This window comes from Dysidea avara, chromosome 9 (assembly GCF_963678975.1).
Source record: "Dysidea avara chromosome 9, odDysAvar1.4, whole genome shotgun sequence".
NCBI classification, from domain to species: Eukaryota; Metazoa; Porifera; class Demospongiae; order Dictyoceratida; family Dysideidae; genus Dysidea; species Dysidea avara.
Window position 1 is genome coordinate 22,381,449 of NC_089280.1, and position 27,234 is coordinate 22,408,682.

General features: G+C 37.3%; 5 protein-coding genes across 6 annotated transcripts; 4 read left to right on the forward strand and 1 right to left on the reverse strand.

Annotated features, from left to right (window-relative positions):
- The first annotated feature begins 8 nt into the window (after nt 1–8).
- Nucleotides 9–8,349, forward strand: LOC136266654 (uncharacterized). The gene is made up of 18 exons (XM_066061651.1): nt 9–410; nt 2,633–2,704; nt 2,757–2,828; nt 2,886–2,957; nt 3,151–3,222; nt 4,123–4,298; nt 4,866–5,052; nt 5,107–5,390; nt 5,443–5,735; nt 5,804–5,845; nt 5,898–5,946; nt 6,007–6,077; nt 6,130–6,177; nt 6,225–6,292; nt 6,346–6,478; nt 6,526–6,590; nt 6,825–6,919; nt 6,990–8,349. Exons 1-18 carry the CDS (start codon nt 67–69, stop codon nt 7,133–7,135), a joined length of 2,289 nt encoding a protein of 762 aa, XP_065917723.1. The 5' UTR covers nt 9–66; the 3' UTR covers nt 7,136–8,349.
- LOC136267590 (E3 ubiquitin-protein ligase TRIM33-like) lies at nt 7,320–8,285 on the forward strand. Its single transcript, XM_066062750.1, has one exon. It carries the CDS (start codon nt 7,320–7,322, stop codon nt 8,283–8,285), a length of 966 nt encoding a protein of 321 aa, XP_065918822.1.
- Nucleotides 8,350–8,411: 62 nt separating the features above from the next.
- Nucleotides 8,412–15,212, forward strand: LOC136266655 (zinc finger protein ZPR1-like). Of its 2 annotated transcripts, XM_066061653.1 has the most exons (16): nt 8,412–8,550; nt 8,597–8,758; nt 9,822–9,912; nt 9,977–10,047; nt 10,096–10,182; nt 10,569–10,609; nt 10,989–11,073; nt 11,124–11,204; nt 11,381–11,447; nt 13,198–13,281; nt 13,331–13,407; nt 14,428–14,538; nt 14,715–14,795; nt 14,852–14,920; nt 14,972–15,050; nt 15,112–15,212. In XM_066061653.1, the coding sequence occupies exons 1-16, from the start codon at nt 8,416–8,418 to the stop codon at nt 15,123–15,125; spliced, it is 1,335 nt and encodes a 444-aa protein (XP_065917725.1). In that variant the 5' UTR covers nt 8,412–8,415; the 3' UTR covers nt 15,126–15,212. The 2 variants fall into 2 exon arrangements, with proteins under 2 accessions (XP_065917725.1, XP_065917724.1); XM_066061652.1 differs by having other exon boundaries at nt 14,972–15,212.
- On the reverse strand, nt 15,105–20,563 carry LOC136266657 (large ribosomal subunit protein uL29m-like). The gene is made up of 5 exons (XM_066061656.1): nt 20,305–20,563; nt 20,192–20,252; nt 18,902–18,998; nt 18,808–18,852; nt 15,105–15,472 (listed from the first exon to the last, which is right to left on the reverse strand). Exons 1-5 carry the CDS (start codon nt 20,519–20,521, stop codon nt 15,167–15,169), a joined length of 726 nt encoding a protein of 241 aa, XP_065917728.1. The 5' UTR covers nt 20,522–20,563; the 3' UTR covers nt 15,105–15,166.
- On the forward strand, nt 20,516–25,590 carry LOC136266658 (WASH complex subunit 3-like). The gene is made up of 8 exons (XM_066061657.1): nt 20,516–20,673; nt 21,155–21,253; nt 21,306–21,371; nt 22,569–22,755; nt 25,123–25,137; nt 25,193–25,248; nt 25,305–25,369; nt 25,419–25,590. The coding sequence occupies exons 1-8, from the start codon at nt 20,623–20,625 to the stop codon at nt 25,540–25,542; spliced, it is 663 nt and encodes a 220-aa protein (XP_065917729.1). The 5' UTR covers nt 20,516–20,622; the 3' UTR covers nt 25,543–25,590.
- Nucleotides 25,591–27,234: the final 1,644 nt, after the last annotated feature.

The window sequence follows — 27,234 nt, forward strand, 5'->3', positions numbered from 1 at the left end:
AGCCGCGACGAAGAGCTCCACCCCCAACAAAACACTTGGGTGGAGTGTCGCGTTTTCTTTACGACAATGGGTGTGTGCAGCAAGTGGTTTCTTGTAGCGACTACATTTCTATTGGTATTCGCTAGAGTTGATGGCAACTGTCGGGCCCACTGCGACGACGATAATGACGTAGAAACTGGTGTTCTAATATGTGACTCCGGTGCCAATATATCCGTGGAACCTGAATTGGGCGGATCACAGATGAACGCCACTGTAAATACTACCATGAGTGGATCACAGATGAATACTACTGCTGTGATTGACATTCTTTCAGCTTCGTCCTCATGTGTGCTAGTGTGCAATTCTACCATCATAAACGCCGTGTCGTGCGCGACAGCCATCGAGAATTCGTCATCACTTATTACAGCTCTGTAAGTAGACTACATGTTGGTAGATGCATAAAGATTAGAGTCTCCTTAATAGGATATCTTTCCTGACTCGATTTTTTAAAAAGTTTTATTTCTTTGCAGCCAGTTTGACAAATTTATTTTTGTTAAAACGGCAACACCTTGAACAACACAAAATTCAGTGTTATTAACACAGTGTTGTTAATTTAATTTAATGTATTTGGGGGGGAAAGGGCGGACAGCAAAGCTGATTAAGCCCAAACAATTACAAATTATAAGTGCTGTAGAATCAAGTTTGAAAATGCAGCTAAAGTGTTAACTCAACTGTTAAGCACTGATTGCTAAAAGTATACACAATTAACATGTTAAACAGCAATTCATAGTTTTGTTGTTAAAGATTAAAGATAACAACAACAACAGCTTCATCGTTTTTGTTGCATGGCTCTTTGGATCAACCACTATAGTATGTACAAGTTGAGCTGGCTATGAAAAGTGGGATTTTTTTCTCAAGAACATTTAATAACATTTCAGCCTACCAGATGATTAGCTAGGCCAGGAAAACTTGATTAATTGTTTCTCATCTTGGCCCGCATCCCATTTTACCCCACCACCTCTAATTTCATTATTGCTGTCATCAATCACGTGCATACTTATTTTGATGCTAAGAAGGCTGGCTATCATTCTATAGCACAGCAAATGTCACTTGTACCTCAGAAACAGTGGTAAAACGTAAGTACTAGTACTTAAAAGGCTTTCTTTATAGTAACAGACAGCTTGATTTGGAGTATTTTCTTTACTGAATAATGAAAAATGACCTCCCGTCTACATGGAAATCCAATTTTGTGGAGAAACAAGTAATCAAGTTTGCCTGGCCTTAGTGCTAAAAGGCCGGTGTCATCAACAGACATGTGTGGTTTGGCTCCATTGCAAGTTCAGGAAAGGTTTTAATTGACACTGTACTTTTATGGCTACCCCATGAGAAGTGCATGGTGGAAATTTTGATTGATTATAAATATTTGAACAAAAGATTTTGAAATCAGTATTTTTAGTGGGTCAAGCAGTACTACAAATGAGCCAAATTTCAAGATCGTATGTTATTGCATCCATGAGTTATTAAACGTTTTTGAGGATCCAGCTCAATGCTTACATACGAATAACTAGAGCTTTAAGTCGATCAGTAAAACATAAGGGTGGGTTGAGGGAGAAAACGTCTGTGCTTGAATTGCAGTATCGTATGTAGTCAGGTAGCCAGCTGTACAAGGATGGTGTAAGCACAGCTAAGCTGTGTAGCTTGTTCGTGATCAACCTGTGACTGCAGATTAGCAGTATAGTGCTCCAAGGCATAAACTTCCAAAATGTTCAACTCTCCCGCCCACACATATTTTCTTAATGCAGCTAGATATATTTTACAAGGGTTATTATACTTTTATATTGTGCCATGCTCATTAGTATACCATAATGTACTACTTAATACTGTTTTTAATTGTCTGTGGTGTTGTAACATACATGTTTAAAAACAGTGGTATACAATAAATTTCATTTCCGAAGCCATAAATTTACTTTACAGTATCATAAAACAAAACTAAATAGAATATCAAAAAACTGTCACCACAAGTTTTAGTCTAGTCATTCTTCTTCAAAACATAATGAAGTCAAATTCAAATTCTTAAGCATGTGTAACAAGTAGTGATTTTTCAAAACACTATGAAAATAGGAAAACACGGATATAACTTTTTATTTAAAACAAATATTCAAAATCTGTCACTACAAATTGTTAGGCTCAATGAGAGCATTCATCAACTACAATTGTTTGACACAACTCAAAAGTGTCTAGGACTAGTTTCAAAATAAGTAAATTGCATTATTATTCATATAATGGCATAATTGTGGTGGTTACCATGGAAACAAGTGTATAAACTGATGAACATTTGTGAATATAATCATATGCAAAAAAACAGAATAAAGATATCTAATTTTTAATCTAAAGTTATGATCAAAAATAACTCTTGGAAGTGCATGGCTTGGTACACTATAGCTTGCATGTAAGGCAATTGCAGTTGTAATGAAATAGTTTAATTCATTCATTGCGGCTTGCATATTATGTAGCTATGTCCGTGCATTTTAATTTGCTTGCAACTATAAAACACAGAAGTGACAGAGCTACAAAACTGCTATAATATCAATGTAGTTCCTCTCTATAGATTTCCCCTTGTTGATGTAACCTAAAGTATGTATCATTTCTGTAGACTTATTAATGGAGCTACAGAACAAACATTACTTAGCAGTATGCTTCCATCACTGATGAATCTGACAATATTGTAAGTGTAGAAAATGTGTTACATGTAATGTAGTTAGTGATTGTTATCACAGAAACATTTCTGGCAGCAGTCTGACCAGCATTGGTAATGATGCATTTATGAATTTGCCGAATTTAGAACAACTGTAAGTTAAAGGTTTGGTGTGTGTGTGTGTAATTTATTCTTCTTTTCTTCATCTTAGGTACTTAAGTGGTAACCATTTAATGGAACTTGAGCTTTCTAATTTTATGGGATTATACAGTTTGACAAATCTGTAAGTATGCATCTCTTACACGACTCATTACACATGGTGTACTGATGTGATACTATAATAGAATTTGTTTCTTTATAATGATATCGCTTTTCATGTAATTTTGCCAAGAAAAGACTGCACTGAAGTGGTAGCTTGGTAGCCATGTCTTCTCCATTCTGTGTCATAGTTTTGTAATGTTTTATTTTCCTAATAGTGATCTAAGCAATAATGAATTGCAAAGACTGGATGAAGATTTGGATTCTTTTTTCAGGGATCTACAATATGTGTAAGGCTAACTATGATAGAGACCAGGAATACAAAAACCAGCATAAACTGTACTCAAGCACATAACCGCAGCTTAGTCTAAGTGCTTTATCAGAATATCTTCAATCTGTGACTTCCATATTATGAACAGTACGAGAACATTAAATGTCAACAGCACAAAGCCATGTATTAGAATGAAAATTAAAATTTGGGATATTTGTGCCAGTATGCTCGGTTTTTGCACTCCTGGTCACATATACAATATTACCAATCACAAAAAGCTGTTTGCTTGTTTTGCACTTATCTGTTTTACCAGTTAGGCACTAGAGGGTGAACACTGAAGGCAAAACCTGTTTACCACAAGCCAAGAAACCTAAGTGAAAATCTTTAAAACGAAAAGTGAAACAGGAGAAGGGATTTGAAAAAACCCAACCCTAGTCTACGTGACCTTAATTTGCAGGCCACCCAGTTATGTATCCATCCACCTGAAGGGGCCGGTGATACTGTGGGTTTGGGGGTATGATCCAGGAGAAGTTTAGAAGCCCTTAGATCTAAGTATAGTACTTACTAATAGAGTGTTATATTAGACTGCTCCATCAGAATATTCTCTGGGAAGGGGTGCTAGGAGGTGATTTCATTGCACATTAAAGGTGATGCTAATATATAGGCGAGATGAAGTCAATTTTGCTTGGAGCTCAATCAGTGGCTGTAGACAGTACCATTACTTCTGTCCCTAACACAGTAATAAATATTTGCACATTTTAATCCACTCACAGATAGCCTGGTGAGTTGTACTACACTATTAAAGTATTAGTCAATGGTAATTCTCAGGCCAGCAGAACAATTAATTTCCAGTTACTTAGTTACCCATCATTTGTTTTTGATTCATATAAAATGTTGCAACTAATGTCTTTTTATGTAGGGATTTGATTGATAACAATTTTGAGTGTAATTGTTGTTTGGAGTGGTTGTTGGATTGTGAATTATTACAATCTGGAATAGTCCGACTGGGTACACAACAATGTGGAAATTCAGTAGAACTTAATAATGATATGTCAATCTCAAACTTGAATATGAGGGATATCTGTCCTACCTGTGGTAAGATGGTGTGTGTGTGTGTGTGTGTGTGTGTGTGTGTGCGTGTGTGCGTGCGTGTGTGTGTGTGTGCGTGTACGTACATACATGCATGCCCACTTGCTGTTGTTGCTTTCTTGAGCAAGAAATTTTACTCACATTGCTCCAGTCTACCCAGCTATTTAGATGGGGGCCTGGTGTCAGCTGGGGAAGCAGCTCACCCAGCTGTAACATCAATGGATACCTGGTGTCAACCAGGGAAGCAAATGCCAACTGTCCATGTTTCACGATAAGATAATGGTAAAGGTCCAGGTGGGGGATGCCCACACCTTCACCTGTAAGACAAGACACAGGTTACTAGTCCTAGGATTTGCCTGCACTAACTCACAGCACCTGAGTAGCACACAAGTGTCCCAGTACTGGTTCACTGCATAGGTATACATAGGTATACGTAGTTATGACTGTAGCCAAAACTTTTGCTTACTTTTTGCTTTGCTGTGTATATGCAAGTGTGCGTGCATACGTGCGCGGGTGTGGTAATGTTTGTATCCTATGTTTTGCTACACAGTTTTACGTTGTGTGTTTGCATAGGAGCTGGAATGATGAGAGTCAATTGTAGTAGCAACTGTACAGCTTGCATGCAGTGCCCATGTGATAGTGATGATAGTGATGATTACTATGACTTGGAGTTCTGGGCAATCATAATAATTGGTGCTGCTGCTGGTGCTATAGTCGTTGTCATTCTGGTGATTGTCTTGTGTATTATACGCCGGTTTTGGTAAGACGTTTACAGCTTATGTTGTAACCATATCACATGCCCTTATTTTCCCAGCCGTAAAAGGAAACGTGTGATTGATCGTGATATGGTTAAACTAAGGGACGATACAGACTTTAGCAGTGCTGAAAATGTTGGTTATGAAGAAAGAACATTAAAAAAGGTTAAGATGAAAGCAAATGCTGCTGACGATTTTGGTAGCACCAACAAGTTGCTCAGTGCTGGTCGTGGCGGTGGTGGAAAGTCGAAATTTAAATGGAAGAAAGCCATCAGAAAAATACCTGCTTATGTCCACCATGACAATATTTATGATTTAGATGAAGTAGATTCTAAATTTGAAGGTATCATAATATTTCACAAATTACACTCTTTAAACTTGCATTTGGCTTATAGCATTTTACTCACAAGAAATCTCTTTGGATGAGCTGTCAATTTATTCAGGAAAGCTTAGCTTTGTTTGGTACGAGTTGGGCGTGAGGTTGGGTTTGGATACAGGGAAACTGGACACTATAAATCTAGCTATTGGTGACCAAGAAGGAAGGTGCATGAAAATGTTGCAAATGTGGAAAGAATCTAGTGGTCCTGTGCCTCCTAATTGGGAGTCATTCTTAAATGCACTTAGAAGTGGACAGACAGACATCGAACACTCAATTGCCAATGAGATATACAATGCTTACTCCATAAAGGTGAGTGACTGGAAGATGATTGATGGAAAATTCAATTGTACTACTCATTGTATGTTTTTGTCCAATAGACAGTGATGGGTCACATCTATTCATCCGTACAAGCGCGAGAGGTGAGGACAATAGATAGCTAATATCATACAACAAGATATCATTGACTCATAGGAAAGTACAGCAGTGTGGGAGCCTTGGAACTTCTTCCTGACTAAAGCAGGTCAGTGTATACAACTCTTCTTGTTGGTGTTCACGACTCTTTATCTATTTCTTTCTGTAGAAGAGTCTGATACATACTGCAAGGCATTCCTTGATGTTAAAGGTTTAGAACTGCTTCTACACTGCAACCAGGTAATATATTATCACATCACAGCACAGCCATTTTCTATGCTGTCTTTCATAGCTGTTTACTACTGATTGGGAACTGAAGTCCGTCTTCTTCTACATTTTGGTAATGCAAATTACTAGATGTACTCTTATACCTCCATATACTATCAGGACACCATTTCCCTGCATCCTTCACTACAACCTTATCTGTTGAGAAGTGATGTCATGTTTGCTTGCCAGTAAGATTATGACTGACAGCATGTGCTAAAGTTAGCATTAATTAATCCATTAGAGCTGCATTCTACACAACCCACTACCCTATCGTCAGTTTCACTGCCGGTAGTGTGTTAACCAGATTAGCCTACGAAGGGGACGATGCTTGGTGCTACCTACTGCCTAACAGAAAGGAAATGCTGAGTAATTTGGTACGATATATCAATTGTACAGTTGCTCAATTAGAATATATTTACAGTCAAAGGCAATGGAAAAATGGAACATCAACTTTAATATGCAAGATAAATTTCAGCGTGGACAACTGTAAGTGATACAAAATATTATTGTGTTTGTCTTGTGGTATATTGGACCTTGTAAATATTAATCTGTATGATATGTATGAATTAGATAGTTCCCATTGAATATCACTCTGTGAAATGAATCATAGCAAGTGTTTATGAATTTGTTGTACGTAATCACATGTTTGAGAAATAACATGGCATTTAAAGTTCACCTTAACAACTGGAGTTATCATCTGGTGTGTATTTCTCATTGAAGGGATATAGATTATCTGGTCCAAGTGGCATTGTGTCAGGATGAGAAGGTGGCCTACTGGGGTATATGGGCCCTGGCAAACCATTGCTTAACAAATGGTAAGACTTGTAACACATCTCTAATTCTAATATCCAAAGCTCATACTTTGTAATGCTGTTTTTTTTCTAGCACCACACTATTGTCCACAGCTTAAAAGTACTGGTAAGCTATCTGAAATTGAGCAACTGAGGAAACGTGCCATATCTAATGGCATCAGGCATATGTGTGCAAAGGTCATCAATGCTTGTGCAGGATATAGCGACAGTAGAATGTAATGACATGTGCGTCAGTTGTATCGCATCGTATTTCGATATTTAAACCATTTGTATTTTTACGACGCTAGAATAAATTATGTATTTTGCACTATATCTATAGCCCCACCCATATTTTGTGTACTTATAAATTTGACGAATTACGCATATAATTAAAAATCTTCAGAAATTTGTTACAGTTTTAAGTATGGCTACCAGTGGTGTTGTTGCGGAGGAAACAGTGGACGACGACTTAGACGGTGATTTGGGCGCTACGGACTGGGATAAAGTAAAGAAAGACGCGACTTGTCCTGGATGCGACCAATTTTACAAAGACCCAAAGTTACTAACATGTTGTCACACGTACTGTTTGCCGTGCGTAGAGGAACAGTTTAAAGTCCAAGAGGGCGCCACTTCGCTGTATTTTGACTGTGCAGTTTGTCGCTACAAGATTCCATTAAAAGATGTGACCAAAATAGACGATTTGTTGGACCACAAATCCTCGGAGTATCTCGGAATTGTTTACCAGGTGAGGTGCAAGGCTAAAGAGGAAACACCAAATTGTGAATACTGTGACTTAGTCGCAGTAGCCGCGTGTTGTCAGTGTGGACTATTCCTGTGTGAAACTTGTAGAACTGACCATTTATCAACAAGAAACGAAGAGTACCATTGTGTTTTATCAGTAGATGATATTAGGAATGACCTAATACCCAACCCTTACAAACAGGAACACGAGCCACCGTTTTGTAAACACCATGGTGATAAACAGATATCACTCTACTGTCAAGATTGTTTTGAACTTATTTGTAGTGATTGTACCTCGGATGTACACGAAGGTCATTACATTGAGTCGATACCTGAAGCAGCTAAGAAAGAAAGAGAATCGCTAGATGTCAACATAGCAAAGCTACAAGAAATGAAAGAGGCCACAGATAAAAGAAAAGCAGCTCTGGAACACGAGAGGCAACAGTTGAAAATAAATGAGAAGCAAGAACTACATAGACTAAAAGCAGCATTTGATTTGGTTTACAAAATGTTAGAGGAGCAACGACAGAAGGCACTGGACACAGTACATAAAGCTGCTGATGATGCGTATGCTGTATTAGATGAAGAACAGCAACAATTATTGTTGTTGATGGAACAAATACAATCTGGAACAGTTCCATTAGACTAGCGCATCCCAAAAGTATTTATTATGCGCATATTATTTATATATTCTCTGATATTGGTGTTTTAGAGTTTGAGTGTGCATTATTTAGAAATATCACGATAAACTGGTTTTACAATATAATTTTACCAAAGTTATGGCTAGCGGAGCAACAGAAGGTTTGTTGATACAAGGTAGCAGCAATGAGAAGCCACTGTTTATGGATGTAAATGCTGATGAAGAAGCGGAAACGACAGAGATAGAAAGCCTTTGCATGCAATGCGGGGAAAATGTAAGGCAATTGTGTTGTGGTAAGTGTTATTCTGATACGTGTATAGGGTACTACGAGGCTGATGTTAACAAAGATCCCGATGTTTCGTGAGGTGATATTGATGTCTTTCAGCTGTCCACACTGTAATGCCAGTAATTGTGAGATACAACCTGGTGCGCCTCTGCAAGATAAAGGAGTGCGCTACACATTTAAAGTGTGCCATCCACAGGTACTTTTGCTTTTAGCTGTATAATGTGGTGTATTGTACATGATAGCTTCTCTGTTTAGTATGTAGAGTGAAATAGCCAATTAGATACATGTCATGATCAATAGTTTATTCTTTTATCAATATTGTGATGAAGAAATTAAAAGTAATTTATGCTTTATATGGTCAGTGACTTTGGTTTGCAAAGTGTGTGTCACAACTATAGATAACGTACCAGATGCAATAGTAATAAAATTAAAAATGCTGCCAGACTTATTGGCATACTTGAACTTTGTACACTACTAGCAATCTGTTTTATTGCTTAACCTTTGTGTGATAGTGTAAGTCGCCAATCATTGGCAGGTACCAATTGTTGGCACTTGTAAACTATAGAAGCTACAGGGTATATGAAGGCTACCAAGTTCCACAATGGTCTGTTATATCATCTAAAACATTTCTTCTAATCGTTTTCATTCGGTGATTGTTGTTGTTAAAGCGCTATACAAGCTATGCTGGTTAAGCATGGAATTGCGTAAAAATAATTTTATATTAGAAACCAGTATGCTTTTACGTCTACCCTGAATATCTCTTGAACGGCTGGCCTCATCTTCGTAAAACTTCTGTAAAACGGAGTTTTCCAAGGACTGCACCTCACATAAAGATTACACAAAGAACCAATGAGGCATCATGGAGTTACACACAAAATCGCACATTGTACCGATAATTGGTCGTGCAATCATGAAAGTACAGTTGCCGATAATAGGTACCCCATGCTGATAATTGGCACACAATAGGCATCGTGATTTTCCTTATAACAGGATGTTCACTCGCGTGAGATAATTAAAATTTGGTGCACTAAGAGACGAAGGACTGCTCTATTAAATGGTTTAAACCGGAAGTTCATACGCCATTGAATAAGGAATTACAATTGCGCGATGAAATGGTGCCAATCATTGGCGACTTACGCTATGCTGTAGTAATCATAACAGTGGGAAGTTTAAATTATGATTTTATGTTCTTAATCCTGGTCCTGTGCTCTATATTGTGGATAATATCCCTGAATCATCAAGATGTATCTGTTTTTTAGGATATTAATCGTCAGATGGTTAAATCAGATACAGCGTCTTTCTCAATTCCTGAACTAGAGTTTGAAGTGCCAGTTAACACACAGAAAGGAGGTAATGTGTGTCTGTCTGTCTCTGACATCTGTGATGCAGCTTTTGTTGTGTCTCATTCTTATAGTGATATCAACAGTGGAAGGAATCCTAGATAGAACAATTACTGGTTTAGACCAGGACCAAACTGTCAGAAGGGTTAGTTGGTAGTCACCCAACATGGTGACTAATTTTTCTTTTCATCAGATATCTGATCCTGACATGGCCACCAAAATTGATGGATTCATTTCCACACTAAGAAACTGTATGGAAGTGAAATCACCATTCACAGTAGTAAGAACAATAGTACAATCATAGATGGGAAGGGTCACAAAAAGTTAGTAGTGTTCTGTGACAGTCTTTGATAACCAGTATATCAAAATACCAGTTTTTAACCCAATTTGTTGATGGTTTAACACTGAGGTTGCTCACCCACCTATACTTGTACTGGACTACATTCTTGGTTTTTGGGATGCATACAACTTCATAGCAATAGTGAAGCTGACTATATACTGATATTCCTTCTTGATAATTTCCTGTTACTAATACATGTACGTGTATGCAAATTTCAATGCCGCCGAGCAAAAATCATAGTGTATGAAATATGTTTGCTCTAGTTGGTAGAATTTCTTTATTTCTATAAACTACATTACATCGTTAATATATTTTCTGTCATTTAGGTGTTAGATGATCCTGCTGGAAACAGTTTTGTAGATAATCCATATCCTTTTAACTGTAGTGACTGTTCTATTAGAGTATTTTGTGCTGCTGAACTATTGTACTGTGTATGCAATCTTTGTATGTTACATAACTTACATTGCATATGCTTCTTGTTAGTGCATTGTTGTGCATAAGTACAGTAGTGTGTGTGTGTGTGTGTGTGTGTGTGTGTGTGTGTGTGTGTGTGTGTGTGTGTGTGTGTGTGTGTGTGTGTGTGTGTGTGTGTGTGTGTGTGTGTGTGTGTGTGTGTGTGTGTGTGTGTGTGTGTGTGTGTGTGTGTGTGTGTGTGTGTGTGTGTGTGTGTGTGTGTGTGTGTGTGTGTGTGTGTGTGTGTCCTTTTTGTGTACATGTGACTTGTGTTCTCCTTAATTCACTGCTAATCATGCCCCAAAGAATGATCCTCAGTTAAAAACAGAACACTACACGAGAACACCAGAGCAAGACCTTCAGTTAGGGATATCACAGGTCCCAGTTACCCACTGTGTTATAACTCTTTACCAGATAATATTGTACAGATGGCATTGCAGTCTGATCAACAAGTAGACAAAAATGGAGTGTCATCTTCAGATCCAAATGATGATATTGGCCCTGATGAGGTGTGTGCATATAATGATGCCGTATTTGTATGAGGGAAAAAATGGCAGCAAATATGATTCCAATTCAGTAGACTGATACTTTTACCCAGCCTGAAACAGATCCCAGTAATTTGTTGTGAAAGGGAACGTGGATACTGTAGCTGTGAAATTAGTTTTATCTTTCTTTGTATCTACAGGTGTTGAGTATTCCCAGTAACTGTCCTGCGTGTAATTCACCAGTTGAGACTAGAATGAAGTTGAGTAGTATCCTTAAGGTTTACATAACACACAGCACATGTACATGTGAATATATTATACTGAACATCATGTCTTTGTATGCCTATTTCACATTGTCCAGCCCCTGGAACTGACCTGTAGTTTGTCACTTGTCTTGTATTCATAACACCAGGATATGGCTAGTACATCTAACCACTGTAATATAGAGTATTCAGGTGTCACCATTCAACACGAATATAGACAAGCATTGGATGTTTGAGCTGACTCAACTGTACTACAAAGTGCAGGAGTGGTGCCACCAGTCCAGTTGTCAGCTTTCAACCTGACTACTTTTTGACATACTCTAATAGAACAGTCAGATACATTCTTTCTTGGTTGCTGCTGTTGTGATCATTGGTTAAGATTCATTGTTAAACTTGCTATTGATTTGCTAGCTGGAGCATGCTACACATTAGCTGAGTGTGTTCTGTATACCTTTGTCTTACAATGGACCCACTGTACCAGACATGAGGCCAAGTACATTTAAAAGTACTTAAGTAAAGTACTTTTGAATTTTCCAAGTACAAGTACTCCAGCAGCAACCAAGAGAGTACTTAAGTAAAGTATAAGTACATTTTGCTGTAGTAAAATATATGCTATATTCAGTATATTGTAGTATGTAAGTGTGCCTAGGGTGGTTGGTTTTTTGTCAACCATTCTCTCTCTCTCTTAAACTCTTAAAATGCACTGACTTGAACAACAGCATTGTTTTTGTTTGCCAGAATGCTATGACATCATTAATCGTGGCAACATGATACATAGTAAGGTTGGGGAAGGTGGTAGAAGAATTGCAAGAAGTTGTAAAACTGCACTTTCATACAATTTTGATATTCTCATTGTACACCCACCCACTGTGTACAAACTATGTACAATGTTTGCAGTACTTACAAGTACTTTAAATACTCAAGTACATACAAGTCATTAGCAAAGTACTTGAGTATAAGTACAAGTACATTGGAGAAATTAAGAAAGTATTTAAGTAAAGTACAAGTACTTTCAAATCTGTACTTAAGTAAAAGTACTCATGTACTTGGTGGCCCCATGTCTGCACTAGAGCTGAAACAGATATCCGTATGATCCGGATATCCGGATAATAATTTACTATCCGGATAGTACTTTGAAGCCAAGCGGATAGTAATAACTTAAAGCCATTTATCTGTCCAACTTTCTCATCACTAGATGAATCAATTTTCATCATGGAGAGTTAGCTAAACTAGATTATGTGAAGTTAACAGCAGCCTGGTAAGTTAATCAGTTTGCTCCCGACCCTGTGGATGTTGCTGAAGAAGTTGTAACAGAATAGTTATTGCCTTATAAAGAGTTCTTTACGACTAGTTGTACCTGGAAAAAGTCTTGTAGCAACTGCTACATCTTGTATTCATGTTTTCTCCAGCTGCCAATCTTGTTACAGATAGTGCAAAGTAACACTGTAACATTACCACAAACTTTTGCTATCATGTTAATGTTGGTTTGCTTCTAGTACTAGTAAAACAAGGATGTTTACAATAAACTATAAAATGTTTCTATAGCAAGTGATGATGTCACTATCCGTAGGATATCCGGATAGGTTTTGTTCAGGATATCCGGATAGTAAAAGTTGCTATCCGTTTCAGCCCCTAGTCTGCACTGTACAATAACTGCTAAATGTCAATCTGACCACTTTAAAATTTGTTGCTCCTGCTCTGACAAAGTGGTTACTATGCGTTCTGTACTGTTACTGTACCTTAATGATGTATAGAAATTCCATATTTTAAGGAGGTTGTTGTTATGGCACTAAATTGTGAGATGTGTGGACATCGTACAAATGAGGTCAAGACAGGAGGTAAGGAGAAGGGTGTACCGTATATGGTGTTGTTATCATACCATAACAGGTGGAGTGTCAGAGAAAGGTGTAAAGTTTACTCTTCACATCACCAGCATAGCCGACCTTAACCGAGATGTGTTGAAGGTTTGTATTTTACATCATTTATTGAGTTGTTTTTTTTTGTGATTTTTGCAATTACTATATGTGTAGCTACTTAAAGTGGACCTCTATTATAATGGATACTTTGGGACCATTCAATTTTGATTACATTTTTCTGTTATAAGAGGTTGCCCTTTTTAGAGGTGAAATTGTATTGGTACAGGTCTACAGAGACTTTAGAAACTGTCCTTTATAAGGTGGTTAAATGAATAGCATCCTTTTTTAAGACAGGTTCCACTGTATTCAATACTCTTTATTGGTTGGTGGTACTTGTAAATAATTCACTCTACTATGGCATGAGAAGAATGCTTTGAATTTGCTATGTGTTTTATAACTAGCAAGGAACTTTGCTTTAGTGGTCACACAGCTACAGGCTATTGTCTAAGTAACTAAGATATGCAGTGATAGTATTCTTCAATGGAAAATGATTGCTCTATTAGAATAGTTGAGTCTGAGTATATAATTTTTTTAAAACATAGTGTTACTATACAGCTACAGGTACATGTAGTCCTCAGAGGCTATGGGATATCTGAGGTTCTACTGTGTTCACAGCACAGATGTGCTAGTCTTGTGCACCAGACATTTACTGAGTGTCTGTGGCAAACACCTGGTCACTGTTGCACACACTCGCTGACTACGAATGTTGGCAGAGGCAATCGGATTGCTTTGTACACTTGATGAAACTGACTAGAATTTTCACTTTTTGTAATACAGCACTCAATAAAAATTATGAGTAGTGAAGTTTTAGGCTCTGGACTCTCTAATGTGCCAGTCAGGTGAAAACATTTTATGGCACAGCTGAATTTTTGAGGCAGAACTTTGACAACATTTCAGCTACCCAACAGAGACATTGCCAGCTCTCTAATCAGCTCGCAGTGATGTAAATGTAATTTCCTTGCATTCCATCTGGATAGTGTGTGTATAGTAGTGACCAGACATTACTTCTGCCCCTGTACACTGAGATATATAAACATACTATTACTCATCTACATATATTGTTAACAGTCAGAGTCAGCGATGGTGATGGTCCCTGAACTAGAACTGGAATTGGAGTCAGGTGGACTGAGTGGCAAATTCACTACAGTAGAGGGACTACTAGATAGTATTAGAATACAGGTACTGTGTATCTGTGTGTAACACTAAGACTGGGAAATCTATAGGTCTGAAATCAAAATGTACCTTAAATGTATTTAACTAATTATAATAGCTTCCCAAATATATTTCAGTCAGTGAAATTGGTCGTAAAATGATTCATTGGGACCCATACAATTTTTATTGTCTTGTTTCTTTAGTTGTTAAATGCTAATCCATTTGGTGCTGGTGATAGCACTCAGCAACAAAATTTTTCAGATTTCATCGGCAAACTCACAGAGGTACACAAGTACTGAGCAAATGTCTTCAATAACACTACACATGTACACCATTGTAGATTGTAAGTGGTAATCGGCTTAATGTACATTTAATACTGGACGACCCTGCTGGAAACAGTTTTATTCAAGTGAGGCATTGGGACTAGCATATTTTTGTTATTATTGCATGTTTCTTTCAGAATCCCCATGCTCCTCAAACTGATCCTAATATGACAGTGGAGAGCTATACAAGAACATTTGAACAAAATGATTTATTAGGTCTGAATGAAATGAAGACCGAGAACTACTCGTGAGCCAGGCCTCACATTTTCCCCTGTAGGAGACAATTATTGATCTGAACAGTTTCTACAACTATTACATATATTTATTTTGAATTATGGTACTACAATTATCTTATTTTTATGTTTCTCTTTCATGTTTTCACGTTCAAAATTAAAGTCTCGGTCCATAAGTTTACCATATTTGTGACCTTGTCTTTTAACTGGTTTCTTGTTTACTTCATGTTTTTTCTTGTCGTCATTCCAGTATCTGGAGTAACGAAGATGACGGGCGAATTCTTTGTCTCGTTTCGGGTTCTCTTTCAAGTCAATATTGTAGTCCATTATTTCCAGTGCCCTGGATACGTCTCCATCCATCTTCCTTTTCTCAATCATCTCCTTAGCTTTTTTCACTGCTTTATCCTGAAATATAATTATGGCTAGGTCATACACACAAACACTGTAGAGTATAATTATTATGGTGGTACAGTGGGTGGTCATACACATTTATTCATATACTAAGGTTGTGGTATTGCCCCAGAGGAACTTGAGTCACACTTTATCAAACATCTTAGGGCTGTGTAATAATCATGATAAAACACTTATCATAACTGGTATATTAAAAATTATGAATTTAAAAATGAAGTAGGGATCCAAGCGATAAAAAGTAGTGAAACAAGAGATGAACAATGGTAGTTATTACAGCATAGCTCAGTGGGAAATCCCTACTTTGGCACTGAACACAAAAATTGTTATACCATGCCAAAGTAGGGATTTCCCACTGAGCTATGCAGTAATAACTTTCACTACTTTTTATTGCTTGGAACCCTACTTCATTTTTAAATTCATAATTTTTAATATACTAGTTTGTTTAGTTTTTTTGTTAAAGCATACAGCTAGCTATAAACGTGTGACTGTTCTATTAGGGTGACTGCTGTATTAGAGTATCTCAAGTCAGCCTGCAAAAGATGTGCTTGCTCAAAAAGGGTGTGTTCATCGTGGTTTCGATCGATTATTAGACTAGAGTATCTCGAATCAGCCTACCAACTTGAAGGTATGTGGTCACAAATACAGCTAGCGTAAAAAGGGGCGTGGTCTTGATCGATACATTGATATATGTAGGATAAAGAATGGGCGTGATCTTCCTCCGTACAGTAGTACAGTAGCATACTCTAAGCACCTTAAATAATTTTGTGGAGTCTATTATGCTGCTTAAAGAAAGTGTTGATATGGAAAATTAACACCTCGATATGGTTTTGTTGGATGAAGAAGAAGACAAGCAGCCTGATTGAAGATAAAAGAAAAGACAAGGCGCACAGGGTGTACACTCGTCGGAACCCCAAAAGGCACATCCCACCAGTGAGTTTGTTGTTGTAGCGTAAAATGGTGACCGTGTGCTGCTTCGCTTGGGCTCTAGGCTTGCGACTATGGTCAGGTAATGAGTGAGGCAGTGAGACTAAATTTGGAGTTTTTGGCGATTTAAGGGGGCACGCTACTAATTCCTATGGCTTCACATGCAAAATCTTTGTTTTCATTGATCTGTACTTGCTTTCCATCCCCTTTTGCATCAAATGTGTTTGTGGTAATTAAAAATCACCATCTCCAGTTAGAAGTACTGACTTTAAGGCTCAGTTAAGTATTTTAGACCTAAAGAATGAGAATTCTACAAATTTTGGATCTAGTCTCACAGTTTTAGTTCTACGCTTCTTAAACTTTGTCATCTGCTACTTAAGTATATTAGTAACAAAAGTATGGAAGCAAATTTTTGAAGTACTTTATCAAATGAGCTATTGAACTCTCTAAAATTTCTATGAAAAACAGTAATCTCCTTTTTCGAAGCCATAGTAGTCATTCCTAAAATCTGTTTCCATACTTTTAAAGATAATGTTATTACAAGCCACTGCAAGAAGTTTTGGGGAGTTTCACAATTAGCTGTAGGAGGAGAATCAATTTTAGTGCTAAAATTACAGTGTTTGTAACCACGCCATAATTTGTACATATTTCAGAGGGTTTCACTCAGATTTACACTAAACAGAAGTTCAATGTCTCAACTAAAACATGTGTTATTCACCAGGTGGAGAACAGTATTTGTGTTGGTTTACAGCTTCATATAAAACACATAATTTTATTCACAGAAGCCATAGGACATAGTTGCTTGCCCCCTTAAAATATATATATATATCCGGCCACCTGTAAGTGTTTTGTTGTATTTTATGGACTAGTACTATTCCGTAAAGGTGATTTTCGCCGTGTAAAATGTCTGTAGGATGGTTTTTAAAGGCGGAATTTTGGGCGGCATGTGAAACATTCACCACGATCCCTACTTAAACAGTACAACTGTACCGTTTGATAGAGCTGTCACTAAGGAAAATTGACCTGTAGAAGTTTTAAAAAGGGACACTCTCTAGCATCATTTTCATTTTACATGTAATTGTGACCCATTGATAGTAAAAACACATTGAAGAGTTGTTGTATTACTCAATGATATGTAAACCAAGTTCATTGAAATAATTGAAAATCTAGTGTGTTTACAAGACAGTTTAATAAAATGATAACAAGTAGTGCTTGTCACAACTTAGAGACCTTTCTCACAAGTGTAACATCTGATTGTTGTGTTAAGATATAATATAATGGAGATTTCCTTAAGAGAATGATTTCGTCAAATGTAAATATTCGTAGACTACTATATCAACAGCAGTCAGAGGGTATATTTGTGAGAAAGATCTTCAACTAGTGGCAGTGTTGTAAACACTATTTTGAAAAGTATTACTTATTATTTGCACATCATGCAAGATCTAGAGTATATATGCTCATGATACAAGTATAAGGAAAAATTAAGAATTTTAAGTTCGATTAGGGATCATAGAAGAAAAAAGTAGGGACACAAAGGAGTTCCTATACCTGCAGATGTACTAGAGGACATCGAATCCCTAGATATTGCCAAAAGGAAAATTTGACGAATTCACAATTAATCAGCTTTGATGAATGAAACGGATTAAAATTTTGTCAAATTTTTCTTTTGTTAAATTTCCTGTGTCCCACAAAAATATCAATTACTGACTCGAAGTGAAGTGGCCATTACGCTTTGCATTCAGCCTGTTTCACAACAATAACAAACAAAGTACAGTAAGAGAAGCGCCTTTCAATAAAATCCAGTCACCATGGAAATATGTATTTACAAATGTAGGGAAGCCATCAAGCTACTCTGATTCATCAGGCAGTCAGTAAAAAATTCAATTGAATAAAAACATTAAAAATTTTTGTAGCAATATATCTAGTGGAACCATTTAGGGTCATACTGAAGGCACTTTTGGGCTTGGTTATACCTAACCAATACTGCCAAGGTGTCAGGATGGTCTTGTGAAGCTGGTTTTAAGGTGATATTTTTGGCCAGAAAAACCTCCATGATCCCTAATATACTGTACTGTATGATAAGCCATTAACTACATTATCGTGATAAAATGGTTTAATTATGGAAAACTTTTGATCAACATTTATTGCACAGCCCTAGTAACGTCAAAGGAAACCTCAACCAATTCACAACACTTCAGTTTCAGCCATCCCTACATATTGTGTGGCTTTCGTAGGGCTTACGTTATCCATAGCTGTAGTGAAAAAAGGAATTTCAAAATATCAATTATGTACACAAAGCCATGAACCCCAAAGCTTTTAGTGGATAGCAAAATTTTGTCCTTTAATTTTACCCCCGGACTTGATAAACAAAAGCACCAACCAATGCAATAAATTGATAAACCTACCCTTTCTTTAATAACTTCATACAGTCGTTGCATGGATGTCTTCACCTAAAGTTATGATAGTAACACAACAAACAGACATTGTAACATTGTTTACTTTTCCTATTCTTTCACCACCTGGCATAAAGATGTGCACACGCTTTGCCTCGTGGTGCATTGTCATCAATTTGTTGAGCTCTTTCAGTAACACATACCTGTAGTGGAAAATGATTCAAAATAATTTGTTCTAGCAGTAGCATAATTACAACCAAGTCAAGCACATAATAAATATAAAGAATAAAGTTAAATACTAGTCTAGTCTCGTGTGGCCAGACCACTTTTTCCCCTTCCTTTTGTTATTAGATAGGGAGAAGAACGACCTGAAACATGTACAGTTCAAATCTTACACTTGTTTTGATGCATTGGGCAGTGTCACCAAAGAAATGTGATTTTTGAATGGGACTTTGTGTCTATTAATCACAACCTCACATTTACAATCCAGTCAATGTCCAAAGATTCTTTGAGATCTACCACTGATCAAATCAACTATAAATCGTACAGGTAAGTCTGGTTATTGTTGTGCTATTAGTCATATTGCAGTGGAGTTCAAATACATGGGATAATAAGTACTGCATACTTGTAATGTAACCTTGTGTCTAGCACTTGAATAGTGGTCAGGCTATCTGAGTAGACTATAAGCAGCTGTTGCCAAATAAATTTAGGGGGTCTGGGGGCATCATCCCCCCCAGGAAATTTTTGAAATTTGGTGCTCTCAAATGGGATCTGGAGCACTTTCAGCATCAAATTTTAGGTTTAAATTGTAAGAATAATGTGAAAACAGTCAAATACAAGATCATATTTGTACAACTGTTGGCTAAATTGTAGAAAATATGGCACACCTTATAGGACAATCACCAATACACCTAGTAATAACATGCATACTCCTTGTGGACATGAAGTAGCAAAAGGTTGTTCAGCTTATTGAAAACATTACGGCTGGAAGGATTGATATACCACCTTGGTTTGGCCAAAACGTTTCCTCGGAAAAGCAAAATTAGTTGGATGATGTGGCTTCAAGGGAATATCTGGCAAATCAAAATGCAAGCCCACTGATGAAGACAAATTCTGAACTGACAAGAGCCTCGCCACAGATCACACATGCATATTTTGTTAATTGCACGTGCATGCTTTATTAATAGCAAATGCACTTTTAAAAAAAGCTATTCAAAACTGGTACAGCCAAAACCATACTGGCCATACTGCTAGATCCGGCCTTGCAATTAAAGTGCTCCAGACCTTTTTCACTCTACCCAATGAGAAAGAGAAAACAACTGTCAGGCCACACAAGATTAGTACTAGTTATGGTATGCCAGTGAAATAGGCCACTTCACACACAAATTACACACACCAGAGTTTGTGAAGGTCATCATTACTCTTCAATCTCAATTCATCTTTCTTCCAAGGACGTCCTAAAACACAGCTCTAAAGACGGAGCCGGTTTACACACGGTAAACAATTCACCTGACTTCTCCGCGTCCTCTACCACGTCGGACGGCTTCCCGGTCAATGGCGGAAAAAATTCCTCCAATCCCCGTAGCAGAGAAGACGATGATATACTTACACGAGCATGGTAGGGATTAAATGGACACAATCTCTTCAATAATAAATTACATCCTCCACAATGCGATATTGTTTGGCGTGAAGCTACTCTGATAAGTACAACGACTGATCTTAGCATAGCACGTTTGATGCGCTACAATTGGAAGTAATTGTGTTGCGCGTTAATTAGAAACAAGTAAAGCTGTTCGAGGTAGTTTCCCTGCTGAATAAGCCACCATCATGGATGAACACGGCTTGCCTATCGTAGGAGCTGGAGTTGATTATACGAAGGTATTAATAAATAGTTCTTGTTTGATAGTTGTAAATACAGTAACCTCCTAAGAAAGTCAGGGGGGTGAAAGTGCACCCTGAAATGTGGAATGGTCCTCGCCATTGTCCCATTTGTATTAGTGTATATACGTCTAAACTCTTGAAACAGGGTACCTCTCTAATAAGGAGATTTTAGCATGATGTCCAGGTTCACTGTACTTGTTGATTTTTCAGTGGGTGCATTGTGTTTTCTACTGTGTTCTCCCTGGCACTGGTACTATTTTCCCAGTATGTCTTTTGGCGATTGTGTGGGTGTGGGTGTGGGTGGTGTCATGTAGACACAGACTGGGTCAAAGTATTGAAATATTCTTATCCAGTGTACCTGTGACCTTGCAACAATTTTTGTCCTTGACTTGTTGACCATTGACTGATGCATTAAGTGCTGCATGTCATGAGTGTGTGTATGTGTGGGTGTGTTGTAATGTGTAGTATGACATTTTAGGTAAGCCCACTTGATCCAAACAAGACAATAATACTTATCAACCGATTCATAACACACACAACGAAACTTTTAAACAGATTCTCTTCAGTCTGTGAAGAGGTAAGACTCTCATGGTAATGTTCTAGATAGATTACTAATTTCTACTTTACAGAGATTAGCTGACTTAGGACTGCGTATCCAGCGATTGGAAATATCTCTCAATATTCTTGAAGCAAAGGTATATGTTTGTCTACAACATTGGTAACACAACTGATATGCATGCAGGTAATACTATTGGAATTTTTGAAAAATATTTTGACTCGCAAAAATGTATTTTGAAAACTTCCACATCATGATCACCCTCCTGAATTGGGGCGGACAAAAACAGAATCCTTTTTAGTAGAACAAAACTATGAAGAAGGCATAACATCTAGTCCCCTGAAAAAATTTACACTGTGTCTTCGTGCAAATCTAGCATTTGATCCAGAGTATCTCTCTTCAATACTGCTTACAATTGGGGGATCAAACATGGACTTTAATATTTATATTGTCAAATATACACATTCAACTTTGAAACAGGGCATGCTATATATGCAAGCAGGATGATTTGGTGGAGAATGTAGAGAATGTACAGTGCCAAGTAGGGATTTCTCTTTCACAAATACAGCAATAAACAACCCTGTACCCTGGAATATAAAAAATGAAATTTGAAGCACTAGTCCAGTAGTCCATTCTATTGCCACAACCCTATGGATTTGAGCACACCATGTGTATAAGATAATTTGGAGCCTGTTTTGGTAGAGTAGAGCTGAGTGATAGTACATTTATCATATTCATGATTGACAGTAACTTTTATATCACAATATTGATAGTATCATGATACCAAGAGTGAATACCCCTGTAATAAGATAATACTTATCAAAAATACTGCCAAAATTTAGTGGGTATTTTTTTATTTGCAAAAGAAAGTGAAAATGTTAGTGAATTTGCCTGCTACAGCATACGCTCTTCATGGTTAAACTAGACACTTCCTCTAGAGCCGAGCAATAGTGGTGATTAGTTGATTATCATGATAGTGAATAACCATCATTATATTGATAGCATGCACTCATACTACTGTGATAAACTATGCTTGAAAACATGGACTGTGAAAGACCAGTAGAGCAAGGACAACAAAGATAACAACGACTCTAATTTTTATCAATGGAGTATTATAAAAGCACATACGTGGTGTGTAATTAGATTATTCATGTGTTGTATAATGTGAGGTTAGGAGATTGGTATAGACAAAGTTAGTTGAACCTACATACATATATTGGGTTATCTGATTTCATGGTAGATTTACTCTATCATGCCATATTTGGTAACCTCTTTTGTATATAGTGATTTTCTTTTTGCGTTTCTCAAAAGATATGGTTTTCCTCTTTTCCCATAGTTGGGGTCCATATCAGGGTTGGATGATATTCAGGCTACATCACAATATCAACCTCCTGAGACGTTAGCCTCTGCTGGTAATCAGCCATCAACCACCCCAGCAGCAGCTGCTGCTAGTGGACAGCCCACTGCTGCCCAACCACAACCAACTACTAACCAACCACCTCCACCAGTGGAAACAGAGGAACGTGAGTCTTTTCACTCTGTGTGTGTGTTGCTGCATGCATGTGCAGCGTTGTGTGTGTGTGTGTAGTATGTACAGTTTGTGAGGACTTCCAGCTGCATTGAATCATACAGTACAGTAGTATGTATAGTAGGGATAGTGAAGGTTAGGGCTTTCCTGCCCCAAAAATGTCACCATCTTGCTTTTTCTTCACACCGGATTGGTAGACATATATAATCAAGCCCAAAAATGCCTTCAGAGCGACTCCAAACTCTCCTAACAATGTTTTCTACTGACTAACTAATTCAGCTAAAGTATGGTTAAGGCTACAGGCTTGATTTCTTCACTGTTCAATGTTACCATCCCTTTGGCCTGAGATGTGCCTTTTCACCAACGTACTTACTTTGTCCTCCTTTGTGTCCCATTTCTTTCTCCACTACCACATAGATATTGATTCACAGTAACATGTAGTGGTTTCATTGCTGGCTATCAAGATAATCATCCATGATTTCTGAAATCAGTGGATTGATTGCAGAGTTTGTACTGTTCTTTGGGTAGAGCATAGCTGAAATTGAAAATACAGTAGGTTACACTTGCATGTAGAGGTGTACCGATAATCGGATCGGCTAAAATATCGGCCACCGATATGGTAATTTTTACCAATATCGGTATCGGTACAGAACAGCAGTAGGACCGATATCGCTACCGATATTTATACAGTAGCAATAATTTGTACATAAACAGATCATGCATCGGCTTTCTACGTTATGTGGCTCTAGTGCCAGTGGCTTATTGTTCACTCTGCAACAAGCGCTACACTATGAGAAGCCATAAAATACATGTGATTCTAGTGTTTGTTTCTGGAAAGCTTATCACAGTCTCTACAAATGAAGCAGTTAAAGAGTACCTTTGTAATAGAAAGAAGGGTCACAGGATAACCAAGGAAACTTGCTGTACTAGCTTTCTCACAAGCCATTAGAATGCAAAGTAATGCAGAAATATCTGTGTAAGGCTTCATGGAAGTATACATAAAAATGTTTGTGGGTACCTAACATGGCTACACTATTGAAAGGCCGTAGGAATTAAATGTCATTATAGCTGTAGTTGTAGACGACCTCCCTTGTTTCATTGTAAGTAAAATTTCTTGCACTTTTATATGTAAGGGACTTAAAAAAAATTTACAAAAAAATTAATCCTCCAATTGATAAATTAAAACCCTTGGCACTAAATCACCTGCAACATTAATATATGGTAGGAATTCCATCACTCAGTGTGAAATCCAATTACAGAATGCCTACAACTTGCACTACCAGTAGGGGGCACTAACTCGACTTAGGCATTGCTAAACTATATTATGCAAATATCTCATAATCTCTTCAATGTTGCTTGACTTCATGTACCAAAAACTTTAGCGGTAAAGAAGTTTGGCGAAAACCCACTATTGTTAAACTGACGGAAAAAAACTTTGACAAATGGGGGCTTCACCTGAAGTTTTTTAGCTACCACGTACTATATCACTCAAATGCAACATCGCTACATGCGAGTGTGAGTGATTAAACAACTTGCCAATTAAGGGGTGTGGCAGCCATTTCGATTGCGAGTCTTTATCCCTCGCATTGCATGATGACAAATCACGATGGAAACAGCTGCCACTCCCCTTAATTAGCAAGTCTTGCGCGTAGCGACGTTGCATTCAAGTGGTAGCTAGCTACCGTACAAGTGTAAGCATTGTTCGCTGGTTCTTGTAATGTCGAGAGCAATGTTTAGATTTTCAACTCTTGTGGGACAATGAAACTTGCGATAATCGAAGGGAACACCCACAATACCTGTCACAATACTTCAATACCCATCCTTTCAACATGGCTAAGCTGATGTGATTGCTAAAAAAAATCTGACATAATCATTGTGTTATAAGGTGTAGGTGTGGCTAACATTAGGGTGAGGTAAATATTAAGGGTGTGACTATTATTCAGGTCATGTAATTCCATTTGCCAAATTAGCCAAAGTTTTAGTCTTTAACTATACAGTAGTATTAGAAATTACAGTTGCTAAAAGTTGAGGCATTCACATGTGATACCCTTGGCTGCTTGCATGTTCAATGTCATCATATCCCATAAAACACTTTAAAAGGACAAATACAAAGCTATAAGACTTATAGTACATTTAAATATCTGCTCAACCCCAACCATTCACTAATAATTTTATTGCTTCATTGAAACTCGCATATCCAAATACAGCAATCATTTTAAGCAGCGCATAAAACTGTTTCACTGTGTACCTTTTGGTGCACACTTCGTTTGTTTTTTGTTAAATAAAAGCTTCGTAAATGTGTGCAATCTGTTGTACATCATATCATCTCTGTCATTATGTATTGTGTTCTGTTGTTTTGCAGCACCGGAGCCAGAATGTAAGTTTAAAATATGCCTGTTCTTAAGTGTGTTTAGAGTGATCACAACTTTCAGATTTGAAGGTGAAGGATGACCCACGTTACAAGGAGTACTTCAGGAAGCAAAGACTGGTTGGCTATATTCTAATTATGAAGAAGAACTATTTACACTATAAGTTTATTTTTAGGGTGTAAATCCACTTCAATTAGAACTAGAAATGAGAAATAAAGGACTGGATCCATCGTATTTAGAGTAAGTCAGTATATTTATGGAAATACAAAGTGGTAAATTCTTCAAATAGAAATCCAGATGCTCCAGCACCACAGATGGATGGTTCTACAGGTGCGGCTAACATTCCTGGACTACCAGCACAACAAGACTCTGATAGTTCATCAGGTTCTGACTATGAGTTTGAATCAGACTGAATAAATGTTCTGTGAAGCAATTTTTAAAAAGAGAAATGTTATAACTAGCATGCCCTTTGTTTATTGTAGCAGTAGAAGCTTTGCCATAGTCTGGTCACTACTGTGTATGGTAGTTGTGTTACTGTAAAGGTTTGTGTGAAGTGTTTTACTTTTTACAGCTTGGAAGATAGTAGTGACAAACAAATTTGCAAAAGGTTATTTTATTTTCACTCCTTTACAAATATACAGATTTACACACCACGGGGTACAAAAATAAAGTGAATGGCAACCAAAAATGCTTTAATGACTATTTATTACTTATACGTAAAAATTAATTACAGGGGTAGCACAATTACAAAACAAGGACATGGAAAGTGAAAATAACAGTAATTAGTTTTGAAATGATTCCATAAGTAGCTCTTTAATTGTGACCGAGCCTGCACATGTGGACACAAACTACATCCTGCCATTCAACAGGTCATATATCTTAGGACTACCATAGAATACTTATACCAATTAAATTTTGTCTTGTGGCTGAGAATTTCATGACTAGCATAACAGTTATGCCCTATAAAAGTACGAAAAAGTAAATAAGTTTTATGTGCAGATCGATATGCCCTGTTTTTGCAGGTCCGGTCACAACTGATTTTTTCGTAAAGGAATTCACGGTATAGACTTCCAGAAAGTGACACTCAATGCCTACCGGCACAAATGACAACACAAAAAATTTCACTGCATAAATATACTAACTATTCAGAGTAAATCACAAGAGCCTCATTGTACATGTGATGGTGAGTGTGATGACCACTAGTGATGGTAATCATGTTCATACACTACATAGCTAAATGTTATACCACTTTTCCTTACAGGGTTTAATGCCATGCTGGTCAACATCGTATCAAAAGTTTTTGTTTGACCCATTTTAAGGGAGCCATTTATCCTTGTTAGAACTACGTAAGTTGGTCAGGGGTCAGTTAAAATCTTGATACTTTGCTAGTGTTCTTATCTATGATGTGTTTTGAACACATCCAGTTTTTTTTCTGCTCCTACACAAAGTGAGTTCAGTTTACTGGTATTGATTACAGTGTGTGTAACATTGTAACATGTCAAGTTCACATTTGAAAATGTGGGACATCTGCACAAGCCAATTGCAAGCTCGCACATGCACACACTATAGCCCAGTTGTTTGCATCCACATGTGCTCTTATAGAAGTGAGCATGCATGTATTCCCTGAGATATTGTCCATCATTTGCTTGTTCTTTCTTTTGTATCAATACTTTACTTTTATCAACATTAATGTTTAACAGGTGGTCTGTACAATGGAAGTTAAAACAAAAAGTAAATGAGAGCTAGGGTGAACATTGGCAGATTATAGTTATAGTTGGTATGATGTCAAAACAGTGTCCTAAGAAATTAAATTGGCCTATATAAAATCAAGACGATTCATACTGTTTCCATTATAAGATTGCTGCCATTTATATAATGGCAAACAAATATAATATTGTACCTGGCATACTACTGAGCTTAAGAACAAGTGTGGCAAATTAGGTTTCCTCTTCACTGCTGGCATGAACATCTTCATGATGTGATGTAGTTTAGTGACTCATCTATCAGATCTCTCTTGAATGTGGCTCTAAGTCATTTCCAAAAGCAGTGATGGTTAATTATACTCTGCTAGGAATGTGGTGATTTTGCTGGCATAATTTTGGGCA

Excerpts from the sequence above, each read along its gene's own strand:
- LOC136266654 (XM_066061651.1), top strand. The coding sequence starts at position 67 with ATGGGTGTGTGCAGCAAGTGGTTTCTTGTAGCGACTACATTTCTATTG. Across the intron at positions 6,178-6,224 it reads CCGTCTTCTTCTACATTTTG|GACACCATTTCCCTGCATCC; the intron begins GTAATGCAAATT and ends ATATACTATCAG. Across the intron at positions 6,293-6,345 it reads GATGTCATGTTTGCTTGCCA|AGCTGCATTCTACACAACCC; the intron begins GTAAGATTATGA and ends TTAATCCATTAG.
- LOC136267590 (XM_066062750.1), top strand. The coding sequence starts at position 7,320 with ATGGCTACCAGTGGTGTTGTTGCGGAGGAAACAGTGGACGACGACTTA.
- LOC136266655 (XM_066061652.1), top strand. The coding sequence starts at position 8,416 with ATGGCTAGCGGAGCAACAGAAGGTTTGTTGATACAAGGTAGCAGCAAT. Across the intron at positions 8,551-8,596 it reads GCATGCAATGCGGGGAAAAT|GGTACTACGAGGCTGATGTT; the intron begins GTAAGGCAATTG and ends ATACGTGTATAG. Across the intron at positions 11,074-11,123 it reads TTCAGTTAGGGATATCACAG|ATGGCATTGCAGTCTGATCA; the intron begins GTCCCAGTTACC and ends AATATTGTACAG.
- LOC136266657 (XM_066061656.1), bottom strand. The coding sequence starts at position 20,521 with ATGCTAAGATCAGTCGTTGTACTTATCAGAGTAGCTTCACGCCAAACA. Across the intron at positions 18,999-20,191 it reads GATGACCTTCACAAACTCTG|GTATGTGTTACTGAAAGAGC; the intron begins GTGTGTGTAATT and ends TTTCCACTACAG. Across the intron at positions 18,853-18,901 it reads GTGGTGAAAGAATAGGAAAA|GTGAAGACATCCATGCAACG; the intron begins GTAAACAATGTT and ends TCATAACTTTAG.
- LOC136266658 (XM_066061657.1), top strand. The coding sequence starts at position 20,623 with ATGGATGAACACGGCTTGCCTATCGTAGGAGCTGGAGTTGATTATACG. Across the intron at positions 21,254-21,305 it reads TCTCTTCAGTCTGTGAAGAG|AGATTAGCTGACTTAGGACT; the intron begins GTAAGACTCTCA and ends TCTACTTTACAG. Across the intron at positions 25,370-25,418 it reads CTGGATCCATCGTATTTAGA|AAATCCAGATGCTCCAGCAC; the intron begins GTAAGTCAGTAT and ends TTCTTCAAATAG.